Raw genomic sequence first — 27,497 nt, 5'->3', positions numbered from 1 at the left:
CCAGAAGGGGGCGCACATTGTAACGCAACGGTGTTTGCTAACCGCCACAACAGGAAAAAGTGCAGAAGAAGAACAGACAATCTATGCATATGATATGTTTACGTGTAATCTCTCAACCAGTGTTTCAACCACAGAAAGACATCAATAAAACAGCTGGAGAATAATATCGCACGCAGCATTACATTTACTTCAAGCAAGTCATTTAGTGTCCACAGCATGTTAGCTCACTAGAGAAATGAACTCTAGAGGGATCATTTCACTAAATATATGCACTATATTAGCTTATATATTCATTATAGTTACTTTACATGTTAGTAATGTCTTAATTAGTGTTGTCAAAAGTACCAACTTCAGTACCAAGTTGGTACTGAAATTTTAAAACTGTGACAATACCAGCATTTCCCCTCAGTATTTTGAGCGCTGTTGAACGGATTCGTAAACACCTCTGATTTGCCATTGTGTTGACGCGCTCAACAGATATGTCTGTGATTGGCTACAATGATCAACGCTTCAAAAACATGTTGTAAATACACATCTTTGACGCTCTTCACAGAGTGCTTACACAGATACACACGGGAGCGTACATGTTTTTTTGAGTGTTGATTATTATATCTAAAAATAAATAGCAACTGAATTTAATAGTTTGGGCTCTGTTGTTAATTGTAACCTTTAATATTATAGTAATGTGCAAGAAAGGGCTTCCTGTATATAGTTTACAGCATTAGCTGAGAGAGATTTTTAATCCTTAATAAAATGTTTGTTATAATATAATTGAATTTATTTAAAGAGAGAGACACAATGTGTTCAATAAACCACTGTTTAATAAAAAAGAAGAAAAAGAAGCAATTTTATGTTTAGTTTTCTCCCCCCTGCTGTACCGAACTGCGACTTCAATACAGAGGTACATACCGAACCATCATGTTTGTGTACCGTTACACCCCTACCACGTACATACAACAATATTGCCCTTATCTGCTCTCTTGACCTTTTTGTTTACTGCTGCTTTTTTCCCCCACTCACATCATAATTGAGTTGGCCACAGCTTTCCCATGGTCGCCTCTCACTTTCCGGCATGATATCAAGGTTCTCGAGAAGAAATTTCTTCACAATAATTCCTTCAAAGAGAACCACCAGCATTTGCCTAATTTTGGTTTCTTTTCCTCAATGTCAAATTACAAGCTAGTAAAATGGTTACCAGCAAGTAAATTCTCATGACAGCTAAACTCAGAGTTAATATTTAAGAACACTAATAATTGAATAACGCTGTTGAATGACATATTTACTTAAAATATATATTGAATTTTCCTACTGTACATAATGTTGTGATGCCTGAATTCACTTGTTCATTTTTTAATTCGACAAGATATATACAATTATTAGTCCATAAATTGAAAAAAAAATCACAAAAATCATTGAATTGCTACCTGTTATTTAACTCATAAGCTCAAATTTTATTTGAGAACCTTTTTTTAAATTATTTTTTTATTTTTATAAACTACTGATGAATCCGGCCCATGGTAGTTCATTTATTTCTCTTTTCAACCTCCTGTTCTCTTCTTTGTCTTTTCTACCTCCTCCCTGCTTTTCTGTCTCTCCTCTGTTCTTTCCTACTCCTCCCTTCCTCCAAGTCTACACATGAAAAACACTGGAATTTCAGGAGGGCTGAAAACATGAAAACAAACACCGTTGCTTAGATACTTTCACCAATTATTTCTTACTTCCCACACAAGCTCTTTAAAAGCACTTACTGCAGGCAAGTGGTGTGGCGGGCCACATCAGCTCCTGTGTTCGAGAGCGTCGTCCTGTCGCGTCCACATACACTCCCAGCTGACTGAAGCACAGCAGCAGTTCATTTGCTCCCACCTCCATAGCGTGCAGCGCGTCCAGGGGCTGCTGGGCCAAAAAGGCTAGTGAGGGGTCTGCCGGGCTGACCAGACTCACCGGTGACGACTCTCCCTGCATGGCCAGCAGAGCGAAGCCTGACGGGTAACCCACGCACAGCCGATCACGAATAATCCCCAGCCACTGGGCGATACCAGGCGCCTGCACCTCCCACAGCTTGCGGTGATGGGGCTTTGCCCGTGTGATTTCATAGCAGATGACCTGACGCTTCACGCCTGCTAGGAGACACGCTGGGCCCCCAGGCCGTAGGGTACCTATGGTCATCGTCTGGCAGCCTTTAGTTTCGGTCAGCTTGATATCAACACCACCCTCTGCGCCCTCTAGTGCCGCCCAGGGGTATAAATGGACGTGCTTATTACGGCCAGAAAGCAGGGCCACCATCTTCTCTTTGGGGATGAGCTCAATCTGGCCGACTCTTTTACAGTCAGCAGCACGAACAATGACTGTGAAAGGATCATGGGAAATTAGTCAAAGTAAAAATAATGGAAAAGAATTAAAGAACTAAATCGGTGTGCTCATACCATCTCTTGTGATCTCGACTACAAACAGGCCATCTTCTGTTCCCAAAACAATTCGTTCTCGATCTGTAGAGACAATAGCAGGACAGATTGTTTTGTGAAAGGTTTGTTCACCCAAAAACAAATTCTGTCGTCATTTACTCATTCTCAAACCTGTGAGATTTCTGTCCCTCTATTGAAAGTCCATTGCACTTTGTTCATGAAGTTTATTAAAGGTAAAACGGTCTCTGGTATGAATTGTCATTTTTAATTACTGAAAATACTAATGCTAGATATTACTATTAAAATATTAATGCTATTACAAAACAACATTTCCAAATGCACAAATGCAGGGCTTGACATTAACTTTTTTGCTCACCAGTCACTGCAGATAATGGTTTTCAAAAGTTACTAGCCACTCAGCTTTTCACTGGCTACAATTTTGACATCGATACCATGGGGAAAAACTGACATATAGATATTTGTAATATCATCTCATAATTTGGCAGCAGGTTTATTAGGCTGCTGTCACTTTAAGACCTGATGCATGGATCCATTATACTGTTACACATGCGTTTTCTTTCTCAACTGTTCATGTTCACTTAAAACAAACTGACTGTGTTTATGTGAATACTCACCAAGACCGGCATTTTGTCATTATTTAGTGTGTATTTGACTGTTTAAGCGAAATAAGCAGCGAAAAAGAACTCAATTTAGTACTGAGAGGCGGCTTTATGTGTGCGCACTTTGTGAGAATAAAATCTGCGAGAATGAGTAAAAATATGCGCAATACACGCAATCCCACGCCGAAATTCAATTCGAGTGAGGGGAGGAGGGTTTGGTCCTTTGGTAGGGCAATTTAAAGTACAAATATTCCATGTAGTCTCTCAGTTAATAATATGCCATAATTACAAAAGAATTAGAAATTAGGGCAGTTCCCGACTAAAGATTTTTCTAGTCGACTATTACTCGTTCATTTAAGCCATTTTTTCGACTAATCGCACGTTTATATTAATTTAATTACTTAAATATATACTGAGAAGAATACTAAACCATAATGAGAGTTTAATATATATAGGCATAATGTAGCCTATTTCTTTTTTATTTGAATTGGTTCATTTAAAAGACATTTAAAGCTTTCTATAGATATATTTCTCATGTCTGTGAGGCAAGTATACGCTAAGTTTCGGTTATTTTTTTTGTGACGTGCTCCAGTTCAGGGAGACCGAGAGGGCAGAAAGCGCATTCTGTTTGTTTTCTTTATTTTACAAAAGCACAATGTTTTCTTGTTATTGTGAGTTTACACAAATAAAAGTAGACCCATTACAGTTTCGAATGATGTGTTACTCTAATCTGTATGACCAAAAATGACGGAGTAGTTTCCACTGTTATCACGAAAAAAAGTGGTTGCACCACAAGGTTTTTTCTTTCTACAAGGTTTATTTTTCTAATAAAATTTTTGGCCGACTAAGCCGCTTCTAGTTGATGATTAGTCAACTATCAGGGGGCAGCCCTTTTAGAAATGCTGTTTAAAATAGCTTTAGTAAGATTATAGCATGTCACAGGATCAACTTCTGAAAAGTATTTCAGGATAATGTCCCAAAAATGTCCCGACTAAAATCATTTTGAGCCAAATAGGGGAAATAATAAACAAACAAAAAAAAAAAAAGTACATTGACTGTGTCACTGAATGTAAACAGTCTCACAAATTCAAATATGTGAAAATTATCATGTGTTCAAAAATGCTCATTCCTCTCTTGAAAATGGGGGAAAGTGGTACATTATATTGATTCATTTGAATTAGTAGCGATCCCAGAGGTTAACATCCTCGCCTCCCTAACACTGTACTGACCTACGATGGCGGCAGAGAGTGTAGTTTTGATGGCAGGCAGGCTGCTGTCATAGGCCTCGTGCAGGACATGCACCACACGGTTCTTCAGGCGGTTCTTGGCCAGGATGTTCTGCAGGCCCTCTAGGATGCCCACCCACTTCCTCTTCTCTGCTTCACTCTCAGCTAACACCAACAGAGGCACCGGCCGGATCGGGGAGTTCAGAGTGGATGATGATACCTGCAAATATGATGCATGATTGCATATGATGCAAATATGGCAATGATGCATGATTAAACATAGCAATGCAGCATTTAAAGAAAAGGACACATTTTAGAGCGTACCCGGAATATGCAGGGAATGTCTTTACGACTGGCATGGATCACATCAGATGCCAAAACAGAGCTTACAGAGAACTCCTCGTCTCTGTGAGGAAAAGAAACAATGTCACACAAATGAAAAATAATACTTGATATTTCCAAGTTTTCTGATAATGACAGATAATATTCTTCACTTGCACTACTGTTAAAAAGTCTGGGGTCAGTACGTTGTTTTTTTTTAAAGAAATAAATACTTTTATTTATGCCTTTAAATTGTTTAAGTGACATTAAAGGAATTTATAATGTTAAGAAAGATTTCTATTTCAAACAAATGCTGTTTTGAACTTTCTTCAAAGAATCCTGGAGAAAAAAAAAAATAAAAATAAAAATCTGACACTGAAGATTGGAACAATAAAAAAAATAAAAACTTTAACTTCCCCAAAAAGCTACATTAACACATTGACGTTACACAAACATTATCACAATGTGACTGAGATGACATTTGTGAAATGTATTATGTCATAACTAATAATCATTCAGCAGTCATGTGCTTGCTCATAAAAATCATGAGCAAAAGGTTTATACCTATTAATAGAATATTATATTAATAGACTGTTTGCTAGGAATAGACACTTTATATATACAAGTTCATGTTTTTTTGAGAAAAAAAAACAAAACAAAAGTATTTTACACTACTCAAGGTTGCATTTTATTTGACCAAAAATCTAATTAAATGTCATGTCTTTAAATTGATCAAAAGTGACATTTAAGGCATTTATAATGTTATAAAATATTTCTATTTCAAGATTTAATCAAAGAATCCTGAGATAAAGTATAATCTGGCACTGAAGACTGGAACAATAGCTTCTAAAAATTCAGCTTCGCCATCACAGGAATAAATTTTAAAAATATATTAAAATAGAAAAAAGTTAATTTAAATGGCAATAAAATTACACAATATTATTGATTTTACTGTATTTTGGATCAAACAAATGCAGCCTTGGTGAGCATTAGAGACAATTTTTTTGAACAGTACTGTGGCAGATCACTACAGTATTCACTGATTGTGGGTTAAGTACATTCAATCTGAGAACGTGACTAATCCTGACCTCAAGTCGAGGACCTGACTGGCCATCACAACAGGCTGAGTGGACTTCCCTTCAGGCACCTCATAGAGGAAGAGTTTACAGTCACACACGACAGCATAAGCCCTCTGCCAGCCCTTCTTCACTCCTGTGGGCTTCGGGATCTGAAAGAGCAGCAAGGCAATTTAAGGTACTGGATGGTGTTTAGTATGAAATATAAGTTCAATGCAATTGTTCAGGTGAGGTAAAAATAAGTGACCAGAAATTTTTACTACATCGTCATTCTCACCCTGACAAAACCTTTGTAGGCTGTGCCAATGCCCCTTTGCACATCAATACCCAGAGGCCTCTTGGCCTGCTCTGGAGGAATGGGGCAAACCTGGGGCGCGTTGTCTTTACAAGACACGTGGCAGATGAAAGAGCATACTAAAAGAGATACAGTGAGAGAGAGAGAGAGAATTACCAAACATTCACACACCTGACTTACTTTCTTACACTGACAAGTGAAACTTGCATATAAATATTTCATCATAGATCAAAAGCTCATTATCACACTGTCTCTGATATTTTTATCATTAACACTCAGCTCACCCTCGCAGGCGTAGCCTTGTCGGATCTGGCCCACCATCAGTGAGGTACAGTGAGTGCACTGGGTCGGGCTGGAGAAGGTCTTGATGCTCAGCTGATGAGCTTTAGGCTGCTGACACAAACAAAGTATTAACAGTCAGAGCAATGAACACATGCTGATGCTGAGAAGCCAAATACTGACAAACTAAAGCAGGGGTCTCCAAACGTTTTTATCAAAGGGGGCAAGTTTCATTCCACTTTTGGTGCATTTAACGTTTCTCATAAGCAACAGAAATAGCAGCGCTTAACAGTTATCACATTTAGTTTCACTCACAGTTTAGCCCAAAGTATGGTTCACTTTTTATGCGCACGCGAGGGTATACAGTGCGCGTGACACGAATTTCACCATAAGAATAGTACACGCACTGCCAAATTTTTGTAAAAATGTGCACGTAGTCGCATTTTTTTGCAGTAATTAGTTTATCCACAAGGTGGCGATCGTGCTCTGGGGCGTCGATTCACAAGGTAGTCAAAGAAAGACTGCATAAACAGAACAGACCGGTGTCATGAGAAATCGAGTCCCCCCCCAGGAATCGGGTCTCCTTTAGGACCCAGGAGGTAATGCCTGACCAAAAGTTGATATCGTGATGTCTTGACTAATTATAACTTATTTCACTATTGTATGATGTTTATTACATTAAGTGCAAAAAACCTATCTAATATAATATAAGCTAAGCTAGCAGGCTAACTGGTATGCTATGCTAGTACATAATCTAACAAAAAAAACAAACAAAAAAAAACAGTAAGAACGAGAGATGCTTGATTTCAGAACCTATAGCTTCAGTTATATACTAGTATATGAACTATGTCATTTAAAAGACATTAATGGTCATTATAACGCATTCTAAATGATATAAATCATAACGTGATTTTGCAGGAATTATAATCAGGCACTAAAAATACTACCCATTAAAAGTCAGCTGAACCAATGGGATCACTCGGGTCCTAAAGGAGACCCGATTCCTGGGGGGGGAACTCGATTTCTCACCACAACGGAACGCATGCAAGCTAAAGCGACAACGAAGGCCTACGTAGGTGAGAGATTGTGTGAAGAGGTTAGAAAGTACCCTTATTTGTTCAAATCTAGCATGAAAGAATACAAAGACGTTTACATGGGTCGTAACTCGTGGCGAGAGATTGCGCAAAACTGTGAATGTTTTGAAAGCCTGTGTACGTGTGCGAGTCAAATTAAATATACTTTGCAAGGCTAGCGTACGCTAGCGTACTCGTAAAAAACAAAGTATACTTTCTCCTTTAACTGCTACACCTGGCCTAAAATCTAGTGCTGTCACCTTGTGCTGACACTGTGAAACTGCATGATTTGTACATTATGCATGGCAGGCCACATATGATGTATTTTAATAGACAAGCTGTGGGCCGTTTGAAATTCATAATTCGGGCCAGACTTTGGACACCCTTGGACTAAAGGAAGAGGCTAATGATGAGTCAGACATATGATATGATTGTTTTACCTTTGGTGCACTGAGAGTGGGCTGATACATTGGAGAAGGTGCAGCAGGGGTGGTCGCTTGAGACTTGACTGGTTCCTAAAGCATTAAAATATATATAAATAAAATGCGTAATAACAAAACATGTATACTTATGTGCGTATTATTTTGTTTCAAGGAGACCATACAGCATTTTTTATTTTTTTCAAGCTTTGTACTATCCTTTACTATTCAGGAAATTACTCAATCAATGACCAATGTATCAGACAGGAAGTCTGACAGCGGCAGAATGTAATAGGAAGTGTTAGGTGGACACTCACATCCTGTTCTGAAACCACTGATGGGGAGGAAGAGGGAATGTCCGTCTTCTGGGGTGTGGCGTCCATATCACCGACGGAGCTTGTCTGAGGGAAGAGACCACATTTGTGTGAAAAGCTCAAAATGCGTATGCATCATTCGCTGAGGGATATTTTAATTCCATCTACATGGCATCTTTATGGTCAGCAGATGAGATCAAAAGCTTTACAAACATCACTTAATTTCCCCAAAAAGCTACATTAAAACAGTCAAGTCATGCAAACATTATCACAATGTGACTGAGATGACATTTGTGAAATGTATTATGTCATAACTAACAATTATGTCATAACTATTATGTCATTGCTAACAGACATTTTGGCAAGTTCGTGTTTTTGAAAGAAGTCTTTTATGCTCACCAAGGCTGCATTTATTTGACCAAAAATCTAATTAAAACTGAAAAAACAAAACAATGTAAATATTACAATTAACAGTTTGAAAACAGTTGTGCTGTTTAATATTTTTGTGGAAACAGATAAATTTTTTTCAGGATTAATTGAATAAAAAAGTTCAAAAGAAAGGCATTGTTTATTAAAATCTTTTGTAACAATGTAAAAGTCTGACTTTAAAAAAAAATCTATTTCATGCATCCTGGCTGAACAAAAGTATTACTTTCTTTAAAAAAATAAATAAATAAATAATCTTACTGAGCCCAAACTTTCAAATGTATAAATTATATATAAATATATTTAATGCTTACGCATTTAAGTCTTTCAATTTTTATGTTTAAGCAATCAGCAATAAGGCTTAGCCAACACCACGAATAAATCATATGCCACCTATAATTCAACTTGAGATGCATTTGCAAACACTAAAGCACCATCTTTGACTAACATTGTAAATATGCCCCAAAATGACACAAAAACAATACTTACCAAGCACTTCTAAACAAAAGATACTGATATGGTCTAATGGTGTGTGCACACCAAAAGCGAAGCGAATATTCGCATTGCGTTACTCGCGGGACCACTTGTTTTTCGCGTCACTCGTGCGAATAAAATTTTTACTCCGGTAAAAATCACGTTCTGGGGGGTAAAATCCGCATTTTTGGCGGGGTTCCCTTGGTAAAATTCACATTGCAGGGGATGACGTTATAAGGGTCGCTTCAACCCGCGGCAACAATGTTAAAGTAGCCCAATTCCACGGTAAAACCGCAGACTTGGCAACACTGGTCTTCTCCAGGAACTGCGCCTGGATGACAGCCACTTCCATCGCTACTTGAGGATGACGGGACGTGTCAACAAGCTCTTCGCTGATTGGCTTGTGTGACAATGAGTCATGCGAATTTCCCACTCAAGTTAACATTTTTCAACTTGTGCGGAAGAAGCGATTGAGGCATATAGTGTGCGTTCAAGGCAATCGCATCGCCTAATTCGCGTCATTTGCATTCACTTTGTATATAATCTACTTACGCAAATAATTCGCTTTTGGTGTGCACACACCATAACTGTATCTATGCAACATTTGAATACACAACAGTGTCAATTAAGGGTGATACAGGATTTTAGGATGCACAAAGACTGGCAGGTAATTAAAATCATTAAATTAATTGACATCACACTTTTTCCTCAGAGAATTATGGTCATATTCAATTAGCTTACAAGCACATACTCACCATCACCTCCTATATTGGTAAGTTATAAATAATTGTGAAACATCCCCCGCAATTTAATCATCTTTCATCATTTTATTTCATCCGATTCATTTTACGGCTGGTTGGCTTAGTCATTCAATCTAAATTATGGATGTTTATTGTCTTAGCAGGCTCTAAGGGTTAACTAACGGCTTAGTGCATTTGCAGACTTGACGAATGGAGAGTGACGTTATTCACATTAGCCGTTTAAGAGGTTAGAGGGCAATAGGGAGGTGGTTAATACTAATTGCTGGATGCTAATTGTGAGTCTCTAACCTTTAGCACCTACAATTAGACTGAATTGGATCTAGGGTCTGATTGCAATACGGCAGAGGAACGCGGTCAGCAGACAAAACAGATGAAGGGCATGCTGGTTAGGCTGAATGTAAGTTGTATAGTCACTAATGTCTGGCCTTAAAGGGTTAGGAAGATTCGGAGCGTTATGAATCTTTTGTGTCGAATCAGTGGTTCGGAGCGCCAAAGTCACGTGATTTCAACAGTTTGGCGGTTTGACACGCGATCCGAATCATGATTCGACACGCTGATTCATAACACTCCGTTGAAAACGGCCATCACTATATAAGTCGTTATTTTGTTTTTTTGGTGCAACAAAAATATTCTCGTCGCTTTATAATATTAATATTGAACCACTGTACTCACATGAACTGATTTAAATATGTTTTTAGTACATTAATGGATCTTGAGAGAGGAATGTCATTGCTGGCTATGCAGGCCTCACTGAGCCATTGGATTTCAACAAAAATATCTTAATTTGTGTTCCAAAGATGAACGGAGGTCTTACGGGTGTGGAACGGCATGAGGGTGAGTAATTAATGACAGAATTTTCATTTTTGGGTGAACTAACCCTTTAAGTAAGCATTGTTAATGCAAATAAAGTAAGTGCTGTTTTATTTTGACAAAGCACAAGAGGAACTACAGTAATGAACTTCTTTACCATCATGCAAACTTTTGACATACTTTGTCTGCTGACAGATCACTCCTGCCAAGGTTAAAGGTCACAGAGGGAGGAGCTTTGTTTAGCAAACTTACTTCATCCCAAAATGCAAGCAGAGAAGATGCGGATGAGGAGGAGACAGAGTCCTTTTTTGGGAGGGGGACAAAAATAAGATGACAAGTGACACAGCTTTTGTCTTTATGAACTTACTTTTACTTCAGGCCTTTTCCCTACAATCGCATGAGTCTCAAAAACATCGGCAGACCTGGTCCCTACTTTAAAGTGACACAATAGGGCTCCTCTCACAGCCTCAGTATGGAAGCAGTTTTGCAAAACTGAAAGATAGGCATCAGTCTTGCAAAACTTTCAGCTCTACTTAGGCAATCAAAGCATGATGAGTCATCTGGCCAAAGGTAGAAATACAGCGGTTACCCTTGTTACCCCTGTACACCAAGCAGTCCTATGCTAATAAACACCTTTTTTTTTTTTTTGGCATTATACGGAGGTAGGATAAAAGAAAATGCCATCAATACTTTTCTGAAGACAACCAGGAGAGAAGGGAACGGAATCGGCAAAAGACCTTGAGCCAAGAATTGGCGTAGTTGTGCTCTATGTCGAAGTGCTGCCCATTAGGCTATCAGCTCTGACTACAATCATATGTTTTACAAACAAACAAACAAAAATCATGAAGTTTTGGGGGTATCGCACTACAAGTAACAAGTTATGCAATCAGATTACTTTTTCAAGTAACTAGTAAAGTAACATTACTTTTACATTTACAACAAAATTGAGTAAGTTATTTAAATAAAGTTATTTTCAAATAAGTAACGCAAGTTACTTTTTCTTATTTATTGACTGACAGATCTCCTGTTCCCATGTTGAGAGAAATTGGAAGTAAGTGCAGAGGCGTTGTGTAAACATGATGGTTATTGTAGTTCTAGACTAAATGTGAGCATTTACTCATCTCACTTTCACAAAAACATTTTCAGTGAAATGCAAACTTAGAATATTATGCAAACTTGCAATAATAAAAATATACTTTATGTATTTAATCTCACTTTAACCAGTCTTTGCTGCTGACCTTCGATGACCCAAATTAATCATACCGATAAGCAAAAATGACTTTAGATAAATATCACGTGTGTTTCATTTTTTTAAATTTTTTTATTGCTGAAGTAAGAGTGTTAAACTTTATTCTCCTGCATCCAATTCTTCTTTAATCCAGAATGGCAGCACAGCTGAAAGGTTTGTTTGAGCTGCGCCCTCTACTGTACAGATGTGAATTTGCATTTCCTTCAGTCTGAGGCTTATTCATTTCACTTTTGGTGTGAAAGGCCTTTAGATTTGCCAAAAATAGAACATTTATTTTTTATTTTTTTTATATTAAATACATATAAACAAACAAGCCCAGCCAGGTGAGAAAAAGTAGTGCAAATGTAATATAATGCACTGGTAATGCAGTTACTTTTTTTGCGAGTAACACGATATTGTAATGCATTACTGTGAATGGCCTATGTGAAACGTGTAAGACTGCAGATTCCCAAGGTGAATCAGGGATGTCAGAATCACTATCCATGTGCTAGACATTCACAAACATGTATACTCCAGTATTTCTGTCTGGCTACTACAGACGTCATCTCATCGTTTGATCAACAATCTATTAGGTCTATGTTGTTCTGAGGCCGGAGGTCATTAGGATGATGAAATGAACAGAGGGTGGCTTGTTATGGCATGTAACGCAGTAGCAGATGGATGGATACTATCAGAAACACTTACTCTGAATGTCAGGTCATGGGCGAGGGGAGAGGTATTGAAGTACTCAAAGATGGAGTCCTGGAAGTCTGGAAGTTTCAGGCCTATAGTTATATAAAAAATAAAATAAAATCAGACCAAAAAAAAAAATGGTTAAGACCAACTGCTAGTTTTAAATGATAGAAGAGTCTATTAATTTAACAATCAGTCGCATTTATAAAAGATTCCCTTCAGATGTTCCTTCAAAGGGACATATGCTCATGGTTAGTCTATTAAGGGTGAAGTCATAACACGTGTATCAGCATTTTCACCTTTGTCTGTTCGTGAGCGGCTCTCCTCCATCTCTTTCTTCATGTTCTCGAGCTGCTCCTCCAACTCTCTGTTCTTGGCCTCTGTGTCCTTCACTTTGCTGTAGGTGAGGGAGTCAAAAAAGTAAGGCTACCAGAAAAAGCTAGATCAGGGGATGGCAACCTATGGCACGTGTGTTAAGTTTAGGTATTGGGTAGGATTAAGGGATGTAAAATATGACCATGCAGAATAAGGCATAAATATGTGCTTTATAAGTACTAATAAACAGCCAAGCAACTAGTTAATAGTGAGAATTGGACCTAAATACACATCAAAATACGTTGATGTGTATTTATACATGGGGGGTGGCACAGTGATCAACTCGGAAACTTAAAAATGGCACTTCAGGACAAAAAGTTTGTCGATCCCTAAACTAGAACATTTTAACTAATAACATGTGTCCTTTTGTATTGTGCACATAAGACTGAACCAGTAAAACAGAAGCAGAGTCTTTGAACACCAATCTAAATCAATAAAAAGGCTGCTTATTATAGCAGAATCGAAGACTGACCTCTCGAAAGAGATGTTGGCAGCTTTAACCTTGCGCAGCTCATCCTGAACCAGTTGCTTGGCCCGGATTTCAGCCTCCAATGCCGACTGCAGCTCCAGACGGGCAGACATGTCCAACTTCTGACTGCGGCGCACCTTCCACAATGGATCCTGCCAAGAAATGGAGATGCAAGTTTTGAAAAGAAGCCAGAGAAAGTACACCGAATCATGACATGGTCGCCCTTAAAACAACATTCACGATCAATTGGTTGCTGGGTTTTTAATTTGAAGCAGTTATTACTTTAACCCTTTAAGCCCTGAAGGCATTTTTAGAGTTTTTTAATTTTTTTGAGTGACATACACAAAAGTAAAGACTCATAACTCCAAAACTATAGCAAGGAGAGTCAAAAGGTAGGTATCGTTTGATAGAAAACTTTAGAGAAAAAAATGATTACATTTGGACATTCTCATGCTGAGAAACTGCTGATAAAATACAAAAATATATGTTTTTATTATAATTTTACATATCTTTCTTATTTGACATGCAATAATTATTTTTTGGTGAAGTTCCCCTACATGCTACATCTTGATCAAATTTTGTGGTGATAACAAAGTAATCAAAAGTTACAGCATTTGGAATCAAGGTCGCCATTTTGTTTAGCCTTTGACAACTCCCTAATGGGCATTTTTCGACTGTGCGCGAACATGAGCGAACGCGTAAAAAAAAAAAAAAAAACGAAGTATACCTGGGGCTTAACCTTTTAAATAACACCTATTTTGTGTTGATCAAGACAGTAATTTTGAGAAAATATGATTATTAATTTTTTTTGTAGCTCGGTGGCGCCCTCAGGTGGTACACTCCAGTTTAGAGGGACTACTTAGCACTCGTTAAGAGTTAATCAAAATGATTGGATGCATTAAAGCTGAGTTTCTAAGCTTTGAAATACATGTTTTGTGTTATTATTGTCAGTGGTTGCTTAGTAATTTGAATATTTTTCTTCGGGCTTAAAGGGATAAAGACAGATCATATTGTGTTTGTTTGGGAACTTCCGTGGTTGTCTAACAGCTAGGGACTATAAAATCTTGTTTCTACAGTGTCAAGAAGCAGTGCAATGAAGTGGTTATTCAGTATCACAAAACAAGATGCTTTTCCGTTTGCATTACAAAAGCAGCATGCATGGAAAAAATGCATGTCCGACAGACTACACCACATAACATAGACACCGTAAATCCTCTCTAGCACACAAACAAAATCCCTTAAGATGCATTTTCCATAAATCCGATTGGCTCATGAGGGCTTATCTTAGATCTCCAACGGTTTAATAGCTATTGATCTCAGCTGTCACCAAGGCTCCGCTATACACAAGTGTGGCTACAAGACAACATTTGTCTCCATGACCTATGAGGTGACTAGACAGTAATTTACAAAAAAGAGACAGTGAACGGCTGGAGGACAGCTGAATATTGTGGAATGAAAGAAGAGGATTACATCCATTTCATTGATTAAACAGATGAAGTGACTGCGGGTCATGAGCGAGCTCCCACGGCTGATGGGGTGTGAGAGGCAGTGAAGGGCATTCATGGGAGTGTTCCTGGCAGAACTCATCAACTTTACATTAGAGCTGCGGATATTTTCTCTCAAAAAATGCTCACAATTAGGCGTAATGCTGCGGCACTCGCTCTTTTGTTCAAGCTTATCGAGTTAATGACTTCTCAGCGCCACTGATTTGATGTCATCCAATAGCGTGCAAGTGGAAGGTTAAGGGTATACACACTTGACCTCATAAGAACAATGGAGCTTATCCGAAATGTTTTCCATGTTTTGTGAATTATGATCGGTAATGAGGAGAGCTGATGCAGCATTTCCATTCATCTGCCCTCTGAAATTGTAGCTGTAAAAAAATATGCTATTCATAACCCTGATAGTTTTGAGAATTATTAAGTAAAGTAGACAGATGAATGACAGATTGATTGGCCAATAGCCAAGAGAACAATCTTGTGCTCCGCCTTCCTTCTGGAGCTGCTCCACACTGATTGGAGGTTTGATGGATAAACTCACCCGCTTGGTGACCCGAGGTGCCACCATTGACCTCTGGGTTGGGATGCTTACTCCAGGGCCTTGCTGATATAGCAATTAAAGTTTACACAAAAAATACATTCTTAACAAATCTATATATAAAAGTTCTATAATAAATATGTATTTTTAATATAATAATTACAAATATTTAACTGTATACATTTTTGAGTGCTGTCAAATCGATTAATCGCGATTAAGTGTATGTATTATGTATGTATGTATGTGTGTATATATATATATATATATATATTATATATATATATATATATATATGTATGTGTGTGTGTGTGTGTGTGTATATAATCCAAAAAAAGTTTGTTTACATAATGTGTACTGTGTATATTTATTATGTGTATATATAAATACACACAAATGCGTGTATATATTTAACAAAATATATTATATTTATATATCATATAAATTATATATGAATATACATGTATACATGTAAATATATGTAAATAAATACATGTATGTGTGTATTTATATATACATAATAAATACACATAGTACACATATATAAACAAACTTTTATTTTGGATGCAATTAATCGCGATTAATCGTTTGACAGCACTAATATATACATGCACATACATTTATGTATACATATGTGTGTGTATATACACGCAAACATATATTATACTGTATATATAAATGTAAGTATGTATGTGTATGTATATACACATACATACACACACATATCATGTAAACACAAACTTATTTTAGACGCGATTAATAGTGATTAATCGATTTGACAGCACTATCATATATACATTCAGAAGTTTAAGGTCCGTAAGATTTTTTATTGTTTTTGAAAGAAGTCTTCTGCTCACCAAAGCTGCATTTTTTTAATTAAAAAAAAAAATACAGAAATATTTTGAAATATTATTACAATTTAAAATGTTCTTTTCTACTTTAATAAGTCTTCAGTGTCACATGATCCTTCAGAAATCATTATAATATACCGATTTATTATCAATGTTGGAAACAGTTGTGCTGCTTAATATTTTTTTCATGGAAAACGTGACTTTTTTTTTTTCAGGATTCTCTGATGAATAGAACAGCATTTGAAATGGAAATCTTTTGCAACATTATAAATGTTTTTACTGTCACTTTTGACCAATTTAATGCATCCATGCTGAATAAAAGATTTAATTTCTTTCAAAAACATTTTACTGACCACAAATTTTGAATGATACTGTATTTTAAATATATATAATATATATAAAACTGAACAGCCTATTAATTACATTCCTTACGTATGAAGTAATGTCAAGTCATATTTCAACAAGAAATGTCTGAATTTTGTTTACAGAAATTCTATTTAAAATGAGCAAAACCACAACAGGGCATTTTAATGAATTCAATCTGTGATTTTTTTTTAGCTCTATGACCCAAACACAGAAAGTTTATGGCATACTTCACCAATTGCCAAACTCTATTGCCTTACATTTGTACCATATCCTGTAGCAACCCTGCAATTAAGCCAATTAGTTCAATTTGAGAATAAGCAACGCTGACCGCATCTTTGGACGATGGCTTTAACCCAAACCTTTGGGGCTGCAAATCAATAGTTGTCATCAGCAGATATCAATATGGCAATAAACAGCATGTTCAAGAGGGCCAATATCCTAGAGTCTGTCCTTAACCTCCCTAGAAAAGGTTATTAAATCAAATGTGACCTCCATCACCTACAACATTAACATGTCACTTCCCTTCAATCAATTTCCATTAGATTTGCTATTTAAAGCAAATCTAATGTTACTGTGCTACAGCTCAAAGGAGTTAGAGAGAGCTTTCCACTCTCTGACAAAATTAGAAGTCTCACTCTCATCACAGATGCCCTATATATCCCTATGAACTGAAAACTGGAGCATAACAGCAGATCAGCTGTTTAACGAAGTTCAGAGGTGAAAGTCTGATATAGTATTGGCACTGATTCCTCAAATCAATCTTCGGATTTTATTCTTAGATCGCAATCTAGCTTCCCTTCTATTCCTTTCGAATGAAAGTTAGAGATGTTTACCAGCGTTCTGGATCCCAGACTGGAGCTCCGCAGAGTCTCCAACTCTTCCGTCATCTTGGAGGCCAGAGCCTGAAGGTAGCCACGTGCATCTTTCTCGTCGCTCACCCTACAAAACACACACACAAATTCAGCCATTTAACTGCAATGTCACCAAACCAAAACTTCCATTTTATTGCATAGTTCACCCATATTTTTTCTAATATATTTTTAATTTATTTTTCAATATTCCATGATAAAACAGACAGGGCATTTAAAATCCAATTTTTTGAAGGCAGATTAGTGCCATCTGGTGGGAGTAAAAAAAAGCAAAACTTATGTAATGCCGTGGTGTAACCACTCTATTCCTATATAGTTCGATATAAAGTGGCTTATAAATTATCTAGTGTTTTTAGACATATTTTTATTAAGTTGTGGATTTGGATTTATACTTAGACATTCTCAAAGACTACTTTTTGTCAAGGTTTAGATTTTTTTTTGTTTGAAATGTTGATTTGAAGTGTCAGTTTTTGCATTAATTTGACCACAGTCAAACCTGAATACAGGAGGACATTTTGTTACACATAAAATCAAAATTCAATAAAAAAAATGTAACAAAAATGAATGGGTCTGTTTTATCACAGCTTAAAAAATTTCAACCTCTTATTTGAGTCTTTTGGTTCAATTTTACCATATTGTTACAGCCACACCAGTTCATGTGTGTGTATAATAGTGTGTTGTGTGTGTGTTTGAGTGTGTCTGTTTTGTACTCTCGATGTTTTTGAGTGTTACCTCTTCCTGGCTGTTTTTTTTTTTTTTTTTTTTTTACTGCTTTGTGGCTGAATTATTAATTATATTTCACACATTTGCAAAAACTTGCTCTGTGTTATAGTTGCGCTATTTTATATATGTGTGTGGGGTGTGGATGTGTCTATTTTGCAGTCTTGACATTTTAGAGTGTCCCCCCTTCATTGCTGTGCACTTTTTTCTGCACAGTGGCTGATTTGTAGTTTGTACCACCAAAGGATTCTCTGTGTTTTCATATTTTTTTCTATTTCCCATTCATCTCCTATGTCTGTCATTTTTGACCACGAAGGAGCCAAGTGTGACTTTTTTTTTCCGACTCTTTAACATATCCAAATCATGTCCATGATTTTTTGTGTGTTCACATGGCTAATGCGACAAAAGTCACCAAGTGTCATCCTATTCCGATGAAGCAAAAAAATAATTTCAAAACGTAAAATTTTTCGGCCGAAGAAGACCAGAGGGTTAAGATATTTTTTGCTGACTACAAATGGTTCGTAAACACCGTGTAGATTATAGATCATCTCACCATTGGATAATCTCAGCGATCTGTGCTTCCCAGTGTGCTACACTCTCTTTCTTCGATGCTAGATCCTGGAGCTCATCCTCCAGCTGCCTGTTCTGAGCTGTCAGCTTGTCCACAAAAGTGCAGAGCTGCAGAGGAGATTTCAGGATCAGTATGAAGCCCTGAATATTGCACCTGATACTCAGTGTGGTCACTTTTCATGTGAAATACGGTGTCCTACCCTGTCTGTTTCTGCAGTGAGTTTACGGTTTTCATCACTCAGGAGGTTGCGTTCACGTTCATACTTCTCCTTCAGAGCACCCATGGCCTCATCCATCTCGGTTTGCCTGTGGATACAGAACAGGACTAGAATTAGTGGTCGAGTTTTTTTAAAATGACTTTTTATTGAATTAAATATATTAATTAAATGTAAAGTGAATGGGGTGGTGCATAGTTCTGTCTGTAAAATACACACAATGAGTCATAAATGTGAGTGCAGTGTTTTTGAACATTGTTCATTTCAGTGCTCCAACATAAACACCATCTCAGGATTGGTTTGGGTCAAGTTTAAAAAAAAAAGAAAAAAAAAAAAAGATATTTTTATTAAGCAAGGATGACTTAAATTGATCAAGTGACACTAAATTCTTTCCAATCATCAAAGAACCCTGATGAAAAGTTTCACGGTTTCCACAAAAATATTAACCTGTACAACTGTTTTTAGTAATGTTTCTTGAGCATCAAATCAGCTCTGAATGATTTCTGAAGGATCATGTGACACTAAAGACTGGAGTAATGATGCTGAAAATTCAGCTTTGTTATTTTAAATAATTATTTCAAATACCGACCACAAACTTTTGAACAGTAGTGTATTAAAAATTATTATTTCTTTTATTTTTCTCATCGTTTACAATTCTTTTCTTGGTTTGCCTTACTAAGATGCCCCAATTTCATTTGCCCAGTCCTGCGGTACATCCTAATTTGCATATTATCCATCCTAAAAAGTCCCAATTCGTAGTATGTTGAAATGAGTATCCTAAGATATCTGGATGGTGTACTTTTTCCCCATTAAAATCCGAAGTGCAGATCCGTGAACACTCTAACAGCTAATATTGCCCACAACCCATTGTGCATTAGAACTACAAACATGAATAAAAAGTGTTAAAAAACTACAAACATGGTGGATGTGTGAGACCGACAGTTAAGCAGAGTGGTTAAGATAAAGTGGTTTGAGTGATTAATAATTAGTATCTAACCTGATGAAAATATATTTATTCAATGTTATCCACATTATATTTCATCTGCAACAGCATTGTGAACTTTTATAATGATGCATTTGGTCATTAACTGTTAAAAGCATCATTATGCAAACATGAGGAGAGTCTCCGCATGAAAGAACCAACGTGTGACTACCTTTCTCTCTGAAACTGTAGGAAATTAAATTAAACTGAATGTGGAGGATTTTAACTGTGACAAGATGACTGACAGGGCAGTTTAAACGGTGACAGGTTGCACATAACTAAGCATCCGTTAAAGATGCAATTATGATGAAGTAGTTTGTCCCAAAGCTTTCATACTCTTCTGCTACACACTCAAAAGTATGTACTTTTTCTTCACAAAAACAGTACATACTTTTAGGGCATAGTATAAGCAGGTGAATTGGGACGCAGCAATAGTTTCTCTTCAATTAGCTGTTTATTGATTTGTACAAGCCCTCTGTTAATTACCAATCACTGCAGCCGTGTGCTAATGGGTCCTGATTTTGTAAATGCCTGCATTGATGCACAATAGACTTTGGAGCTGCCTGATGTTTGTAATGTAAGTTTATTCTCCTTTGTTTATATTGTGTATCTTTTCCTTGTGTAATCTGAGTAAGATTTATCTTTATTGTATTGTTTGTATTTCTGTTCTTGTCTAGAAACCACACATTATGCTGATCTGCTTTGTTCTACCTGCTTCAATGGACTAATAGAGTTCAATCAAATGGAATTGTCCTACTGGACTCTGTGTTCTGACAGACACCCCTGCTGATGGAGTCCACTTCAGAGTTCAAGTTCAATGTGCATGGGTTTCTCTCGGATTTAGGCCAATGCTGATAACCTCATAAAGGTTAAATATCAGCCAGGTAATCAGCCTGGCCAATAGTTTTCTATCACTAGCTGGAATCGACCCTGTTGGTGCCAACCTGCAACCGGGACAGTTGATGGAACAGCTTACCGTTCTCTCTTGGCCTTTTCCAGTTTGTCTTTGAGCACCATTAGCTCTTTGTGCAGGGACAGCTGCTGACCCTCAGAGTCATGAAGCTCCTTCCTCAGGTTCTTCAGCTCTGAAGAGTGGCTGGCATCACGTCTCACCAGCTCCTCCTCATAGAACAACACCTTCTTATCCAGCTCTGACTTCACCTTGGTGAGCTCCTGCTGAGTCTCGGAACCGAGGCTTGAGGAGCGACCCGTTCCCTGCTTCACCTGAACAAGAATCAAACAACTCTAAATGAGATACATCCTGAGACTTTAATCCAGTACAATTACTGCAGTAAAAATATGGATTGATTTGAATCGATTTAAAGCCCTAACACCATATACAAACAGACACATATCAATGGAGAGCAGAGGAAGAGGAAGAGTGAGCAAGGAGGCAAAGGAGAGAGCGAGTCTTGATGGAAAAAACATAAAACAAAGCAGGAACATCCTGCTAAAAATAACCCCACAGGATATCCTACACAAGGCAGGAGGGAAAAGAAAGACAGGAGGGAAAGTAAAGCGATGTTTGAGGTTAACAGGGTGGAAGGCCTTAGAGAGGTAGAAGAAACACCTGAGGAAGCTAATGAACAGATGAATGGAAGAGGAAAATAGTGAATCTCTGAAAATAGCTGTCACAAGAACATGCCAAAAATCAGAAGAACTGAATAAGAAGCAGGAGATTCTCAAAAGAAGCCAGGTTATCCCGGAATATTTTTGTTTATATGAAAAATCTGGTAGATTTAGCAATGTGGCGGGTGTATGATGTATATTATGATGTTATGATGAACTATGTCTTTCTCCACTGACGTTCTGAGTTGTTCAAAACCAGTGATGGGAATAACAGCGTTATAAATAAATGCCGTTACTAACGGCGTTACTTTTTTCAGTAACGAGTAATCAAACGAATTACTTTTTCCCCCGTTACAACACAGTTACCGGGGGGGAAGGGCTCAAGCCCCTTCGTTTAAAAGTAGACATTTCAAGCTTTCTGTAGATATATTTGTCATGTCTTCGAGGCAAGCAGACTATACGCTGAGTTTCAGTTCATTTAGCCTATAAGACGTGATCCAGTTTACGTGCAAGTGATCGCGCCGGCGCCTCCATGTCATGATTATTGTCTGCTATATTTGCTTCTTATTTATTAAATCCAGGCAATTGGTTGATTAAACAATTATTAAAATTAAGATACAATTTTTACAAAACAAAGTTCACTTAAAAGAAAGGCTTTCTACAAATCAAAACTTCTTTAATGGCTACCACGTATAGTGCAGTACAGAGAAATTTCATGTCGTGAGCAAGAGCGGATCATGTCACGAGTCGGATCAAGCATCATTTATTTTTAGAATTATTTGTTAGCCAGTTATGGTCTGTGCAATAAATATTAAAAGTTCTAAACCATCTATTGTGCTTAATTGTTCCATGTATAGTAATGATAATATTTACAATAATATATTGAATTTGATAGGTGTCTCTCACATTGTCCCACATTGTTTTATAATAATATTTTTTTTTTTCTATTTAGGGTCCATTTCACTCATTTAACATATTTAATATTGGGGGCATCCAAGTTATTTGACATATTTGAAAAAAAAAAAAAAAAAAAAAAAAAAAAGTAACGCAATAGTTACTTTCCCTAGTAATTAGTTACTTTTATAATGATGTAACTCAGTTACTAACTCAGTTACTATTTGTGAGAAGTAACTAGTAACTATAACTAATTACTTTTTTTTTTAAGTAACGTGCCCAACACTGTTCAAAACATTTCTAGGGATGCTGATTGTTAGAAGGCAGACTGAGATGAAGAACAGGAACATGGTTTGTGTAACATTAGCAACACATTATTAGCTGTTTGATAACGTAGTCAAGCAAAAGACTAATATTAATTACTGTTATGTGTCCAACGTTGTAAAAAGCGATACGATTGTGCAGCGTTTACTACAGTAAAGTTGACCGAGTGGATCTCTGAGCTCGTGCGAGTGAGTGAAGGCGGGGCTAATTAGCATATTTATTGATCCACGTATGCTAAATGAAGCAAGGGTGTAGACTTACATTCAAGCTATTTTAAGGCATTAAGAATTTTTTTTTTTTTTTCACAGGAAAAAAAAAAAGGTTTAAATATGTCATTTTGGTGATTAAAGATGAGTTTTAAGGGATAAAAGTATTGACTACAGGGGGACTTTAATAAATAAAGTTATTACAATAAATAATCTTTTTTTATAATCACAATTTATTTTTATGTATACTATTTTTACTCTTCATTAACAGTATTTTGTTACCATGACATTCACCAATGAAAGATTCACAAGCTGGCTGAAGTCAGTAGAGAGGCAGTGTATGAATGAGTGACCTCTGACCTTGAGTGTCTCCAGCTCACTCTCCAGTTGTTTGGAGTAGACTTCACTGTGCTCTCTGAGCTTACGCTCCTTAGAGGCTTCGGCACGCGCATCCTCCAGCTGAGACTCCAGCTATCACACACACACAAGAAAAACAATCAATATGTGAGAAAAAAAAACAAAAAAAACAAGGACTTGTATAGACACACTCAAACCCTTCAATCTTGACCTAATTTTAACCACACACGCCCCGTGTGAATTTTTTTCTTCGAGCCATGTCTTTTAAGTCTTCCTGACATGAAGACTTCACAAAAAAAATTAATTCGCCCCAAGAGACGCTTCTGCCAAGAGTCTTGTGCATGGGAGACAAAGAAAAGAAACATAAAAGAAAAAAAAAAAAGTAAAAAAAAGGGGGAGGGTCTGAATCCAGCTGCAGTCAGCAGTGGGCCTGCGCTGCGGTCAGTGTCGCCCATCTGGCTCGAGTTAGACACTGCGGTCCAGAGGAGGTCATGGGGTCCGTGAGGCTGGCCTGCAGGGACAGGAGGGGGCGGGAAGGGGTGTGAAGACATTCCTGCTGTCGTCTAGGGAGATCTGGAGCTGTTGAGCCTGCCTCTCTCTGGAGCGTGACTGATGATCTTCAAAAATGTGGCGCATTCCAAGGCCTTGTTTTCATCTGTGCCCTCAGTCAGCCCCGGGGGTGTTAACATGATGACGATGAGTAATAAACACCCGGCGGGAGCCGGACGGCACCGGTTCGGAATACCACGATGACACATGCAACGTGGATACGTCTTCCTGATTGAAAGCCCCTGGTAATTCATCTCCATTTACTTTGAAAACACATCCAAAACAGTCATAACATTACAAGAGGGGGTGCGTGACCTCCTTCAATCATGCTCCTCACCTCCTTGCGGGCCTTCTCGGTTTTGCGGATGTCCTGGCGCATGGCGTCGATCTTCTGCATCACCACCTCCATCTCCTCCTCCTTGTCCCGCAGCTGTCGCGACAGACGCTGCTTCTGCGAGCGCAGCTCGGCCATGCGCTCATTCAGCTCAGAGAACTCCTGCATGGCCAGCTTCCTCTGCTGGTGGGCGTCCTTCAGCTCCTTGGTCTGAGACTTCAGGCGATCCAGAGACTCCACCAGTTGCTGGAAAGGGAGAGGAACGAATAAATCAGGTTGAAGATATTAAAACGATAGCAGGGAAACAGATGCGCGGGTCCAACTGTGTGAGAGGAGCAGCGGAAAGGAGAGAAAAAGAAAGAGCAGCCGCGCCTGGAGAGAAAGGACTGAAAAAGAGGCTGAGTGAGAAATAGAAATCGTCAAGAGAATTGGGAGTTATGTGCTAAAAGAACGGGACACACGCTCGTAAGGAAGTGAAATGAACACAGACAAACCTTACAGGAAGTATTTTGACTGAAAACAGACTTGAATAGATCTCATACATCAGCCATGCTGAGCTTCGGCGGGTACGAGCCAATTGGGACTCAGGGTCAAGTGGGACGGCCCGACAAATGCGATTAGCTAAAAATGTGATGCGCAGTGAGAATTTTGACATGCTCCTATGTGAGGGGGTGATGACATTAATCTTGATGAACGAGCCCAGTGTTTTTGAAATTCCTGATTCAATAAGGCTGAAGAGGACGTGTTATCTTCAGTGTGAGGACAGGGGAGAGGAGGAAGAACCGTTCTCTGGCCATTATGTCATTTATTTAACAATGTACGACAACACTCATTCTGAAGGTGTTCATGGGATTTTTACATCTCAGTATCTCTGTACTGAGAACCTGTTCTTATTCTGAACAGCTGTTGTTTTTAAAACAATAAACAATTCATTTTTGTGAACCAAAACTTTACAGAATGACCAGTGTAGTCAAAACGATTCTGGAGCATGAATCAAACACGTAAAGCTAGCAATTTACTGTTGTGTTACTTAGTCACGATGGAATTGAAGTAGTGGCAGATCTTTTGTTCTGTGTTGTGATTAGAGTTGCAAAGGAGTGGAAAATTTCCAGGTACATTTCCGGAAACTTTCCATGGGAAATTAAGCTGTGGAATTTTGGGAATATTCCAAGTTGGACACTTAACAAGAATTTACAGGAATTAAAGGGGATTAATTGGAAATTTTGGATCATTTATACAAACTTTATCATATACAAGCTTAAAGCCATAAGCAGACATGCATGCAAGCTAATACAAATTTTAAAAATAACATTTTTAACTGTACCCTGCATAATCATGTAGTTTTGAGGATTTTTTTCTTTCAAAGTTCTTTAAAAAAAATTCTATAGCCCACAAACTTTTGAACAGTAGTGTATATAGATTTTATTTTAGAGGCGCTACATATAGAATTCAGAGACCCTTGTTTTTAGTGACACCGGTGGCCGTTAAATGATCTGCAGCCAGCAACTTATTGCTCATGCTCACACACACACACTCCATAGTGACATGAGTGAGCCTCGGCTAAAACAGCGACTGAATGTGATTCACCGACATCATGTCAGCTTTCATAGACAACCTAGGAAGTCGGAGAAGGTCTCGTTTTTTTAAGTTTCATTGCAAGCTGTTCACACATTGGCAATAAAAAAAAGCGATGAATACATGAAAATGTTTACATATAGCCTTTTTAAAATAAAATAAATCATTTTAAATGAAGACATTGAAATGTTTGATTTTAAAACATTTTGTTTGCTTTTTTTTGGTACTATGTTGGGTCGCCACTCAACGTCTGTGATTGAGGAATGTTAACATTCCCCACATGTGATTGAGGAATGTGCAGGGTAGAAATTCAACTGAATTAAATCTGGCTGTTTTAACCAAGATTTTGCTGCAAGATTTCAACTACATTTAAGTTTCCTGTTATAGGCTAACCTACAATTTTGCCAATTTCCAGATTGTTCCTTTTAATTTCCATAAATTCCTGTTAATTCCCATAAGTTGCTGTTAATTTCCAGAATTCTGCAATTGTGATGTACATCCACGTGTAAGGGATTAACGAAAAAGAAGAAAAATGTAAGGTGGGACTTGGTTCTACGCATCGGTTGTTGATTGGATACTGAGACGTGAGCTTGCAGGAGCGGGCTTTAAGCACACTATAAAAGGTAAAATAAAATAAAAAATAAAAATAAGATCAATAATATGGATTTTAATGCAGACTTTAAGGCATGTGAGACTTAAATTAGTGTAGCTACTGTCTGGTTGTTCATTTGACAAAATGTAGTAAACAATAATAGAAATCACTAAAAATCACCTTTTGCAATATTCAGTGCATCTCATCACTTGCCAATGAAATCGAAATTTGTTTCTAAATATTTCTTCCTCAAAGTACAAAAATAATTGTTAATGGAACCTTCAAGGAACTGGAATCGTAAAGAGGAAGCAGAAATGTTTCATCCAGGAAGGAACCTGATCAAATGTTTAGGGGGCTGAATTTATGAGCATAATTTCTCTTCCATTTTGGCTGGTAATTCAACTCTTTAGTCAATCGTACCTTATGTATATCCTCTTTCTCCTGCTTGAGGGCTCTGACTTGCTTGTCCAGGGCCTTTAGTTTGGTGGAGGAACTTTCAAAGTCCTGTCGAAGAGTCACTGCCTCCTCAAGCTGGTGCTCCAGCCTATCAGAGTCTGAGGAGGGACAAGTCACTCAGAGTTAGCTGAATGTGATTAATTAGCCGACACAAATGAACAGTCAAATAATCAAATTAAGAAATTCTGATAAGTGGAAACAGTGATGACTCATAATCGTAATAATATTCTTATCAAAGCACTTTTCTATAAATTCAGTTAATCTATAATGTAGGCGCGTGTGGAGTACATTGACATGACTCATAAGTTAACAGACTTTATCATATCATATATCCACTGACAATGACTGAGAGACCCATTACCTGCTAGTTTCTTTTTGAGACGATCGATTTCCTCATTGAGCTTTTTAATCTCTTTATCACGACCAAGTGTGCCGGCCCCACGCCCAGAGCCATGGAGCGACTGAACAGCCTGAGTGGATTCTAGGAAATCACGTGTGAAGCAAACAATCATTATATTCTCAGAAAACAATTCACTGATGCATTTACAAAAATGAAACCAAACTACTAACACTAATAGATGTTATTACAAGGGCTTAAAGTGAGTTCACCCAAAAATGAAAATTATTTCAGCATCTATTCGCCCTCATGATGTTCCAAACACACAAGACGTCCGTTCATCTTCAAAACACAAATGAAGACATTTTAATGAAATCTGAGAGATTTCTGTCGCTCCACTGAAAGTCCATTCAACTAAAACACTGATACTTCGAAA

General features: G+C 37.6%; 1 protein-coding gene across 8 annotated transcripts in view; it reads right to left on the bottom strand.

Annotated features, from left to right (window-relative positions):
* The window catches only part of cdc42bpb (CDC42 binding protein kinase beta (DMPK-like)), an 89,458-nt gene that overhangs the window by 12,364 nt on the left and 49,597 nt on the right, over positions 1-27,497 (bottom strand). For 3 of the 8 annotated variants that reach the window (XM_051874186.1, XM_051874188.1, XM_051874192.1), the window contains exons 10-30: positions 27,086-27,205; positions 26,689-26,822; positions 24,105-24,347; positions 23,222-23,332; positions 20,845-21,092; positions 18,872-18,977; positions 18,655-18,779; positions 17,346-17,451; positions 13,265-13,413; positions 12,717-12,814; positions 12,430-12,509; positions 10,749-10,799; positions 8,029-8,112; positions 7,733-7,807; positions 6,225-6,333; positions 5,923-6,059; positions 5,658-5,797; positions 4,573-4,654; positions 4,252-4,468; positions 2,424-2,486; positions 1,749-2,345 (exon numbers count right to left, since the gene is read on the bottom strand). In XM_051874186.1, the coding sequence (XP_051730146.1) occupies positions 1,749-2,345; positions 2,424-2,486; positions 4,252-4,468; positions 4,573-4,654; positions 5,658-5,797; positions 5,923-6,059; positions 6,225-6,333; positions 7,733-7,807; positions 8,029-8,112; positions 10,749-10,799; positions 12,430-12,509; positions 12,717-12,814; positions 13,265-13,413; positions 17,346-17,451; positions 18,655-18,779; positions 18,872-18,977; positions 20,845-21,092; positions 23,222-23,332; positions 24,105-24,347; positions 26,689-26,822; positions 27,086-27,205 (3,075 nt within the window). The remainder of the gene's footprint in view (positions 1-1,748; positions 2,346-2,423; positions 2,487-4,251; positions 4,469-4,572; positions 4,655-5,657; positions 5,798-5,922; positions 6,060-6,224; positions 6,334-7,732; positions 7,808-8,028; positions 8,113-10,748; positions 10,800-12,429; positions 12,510-12,716; positions 12,815-13,264; positions 13,414-17,345; positions 17,452-18,654; positions 18,780-18,871; positions 18,978-20,844; positions 21,093-23,221; positions 23,333-24,104; positions 24,348-26,688; positions 26,823-27,085; positions 27,206-27,497) is intronic. The other 5 variants (XM_051874187.1, XM_051874189.1, XM_051874191.1 and 2 more) reach the window with 3 other exon arrangements.

This window comes from Ctenopharyngodon idella, chromosome 20 (assembly GCF_019924925.1).
Source record: "Ctenopharyngodon idella isolate HZGC_01 chromosome 20, HZGC01, whole genome shotgun sequence".
NCBI lineage: Eukaryota > Metazoa > Chordata > Actinopteri > Cypriniformes > Xenocyprididae > Ctenopharyngodon > Ctenopharyngodon idella.
This window is presented reverse-complemented; position numbering and strand designations above follow the sequence as displayed.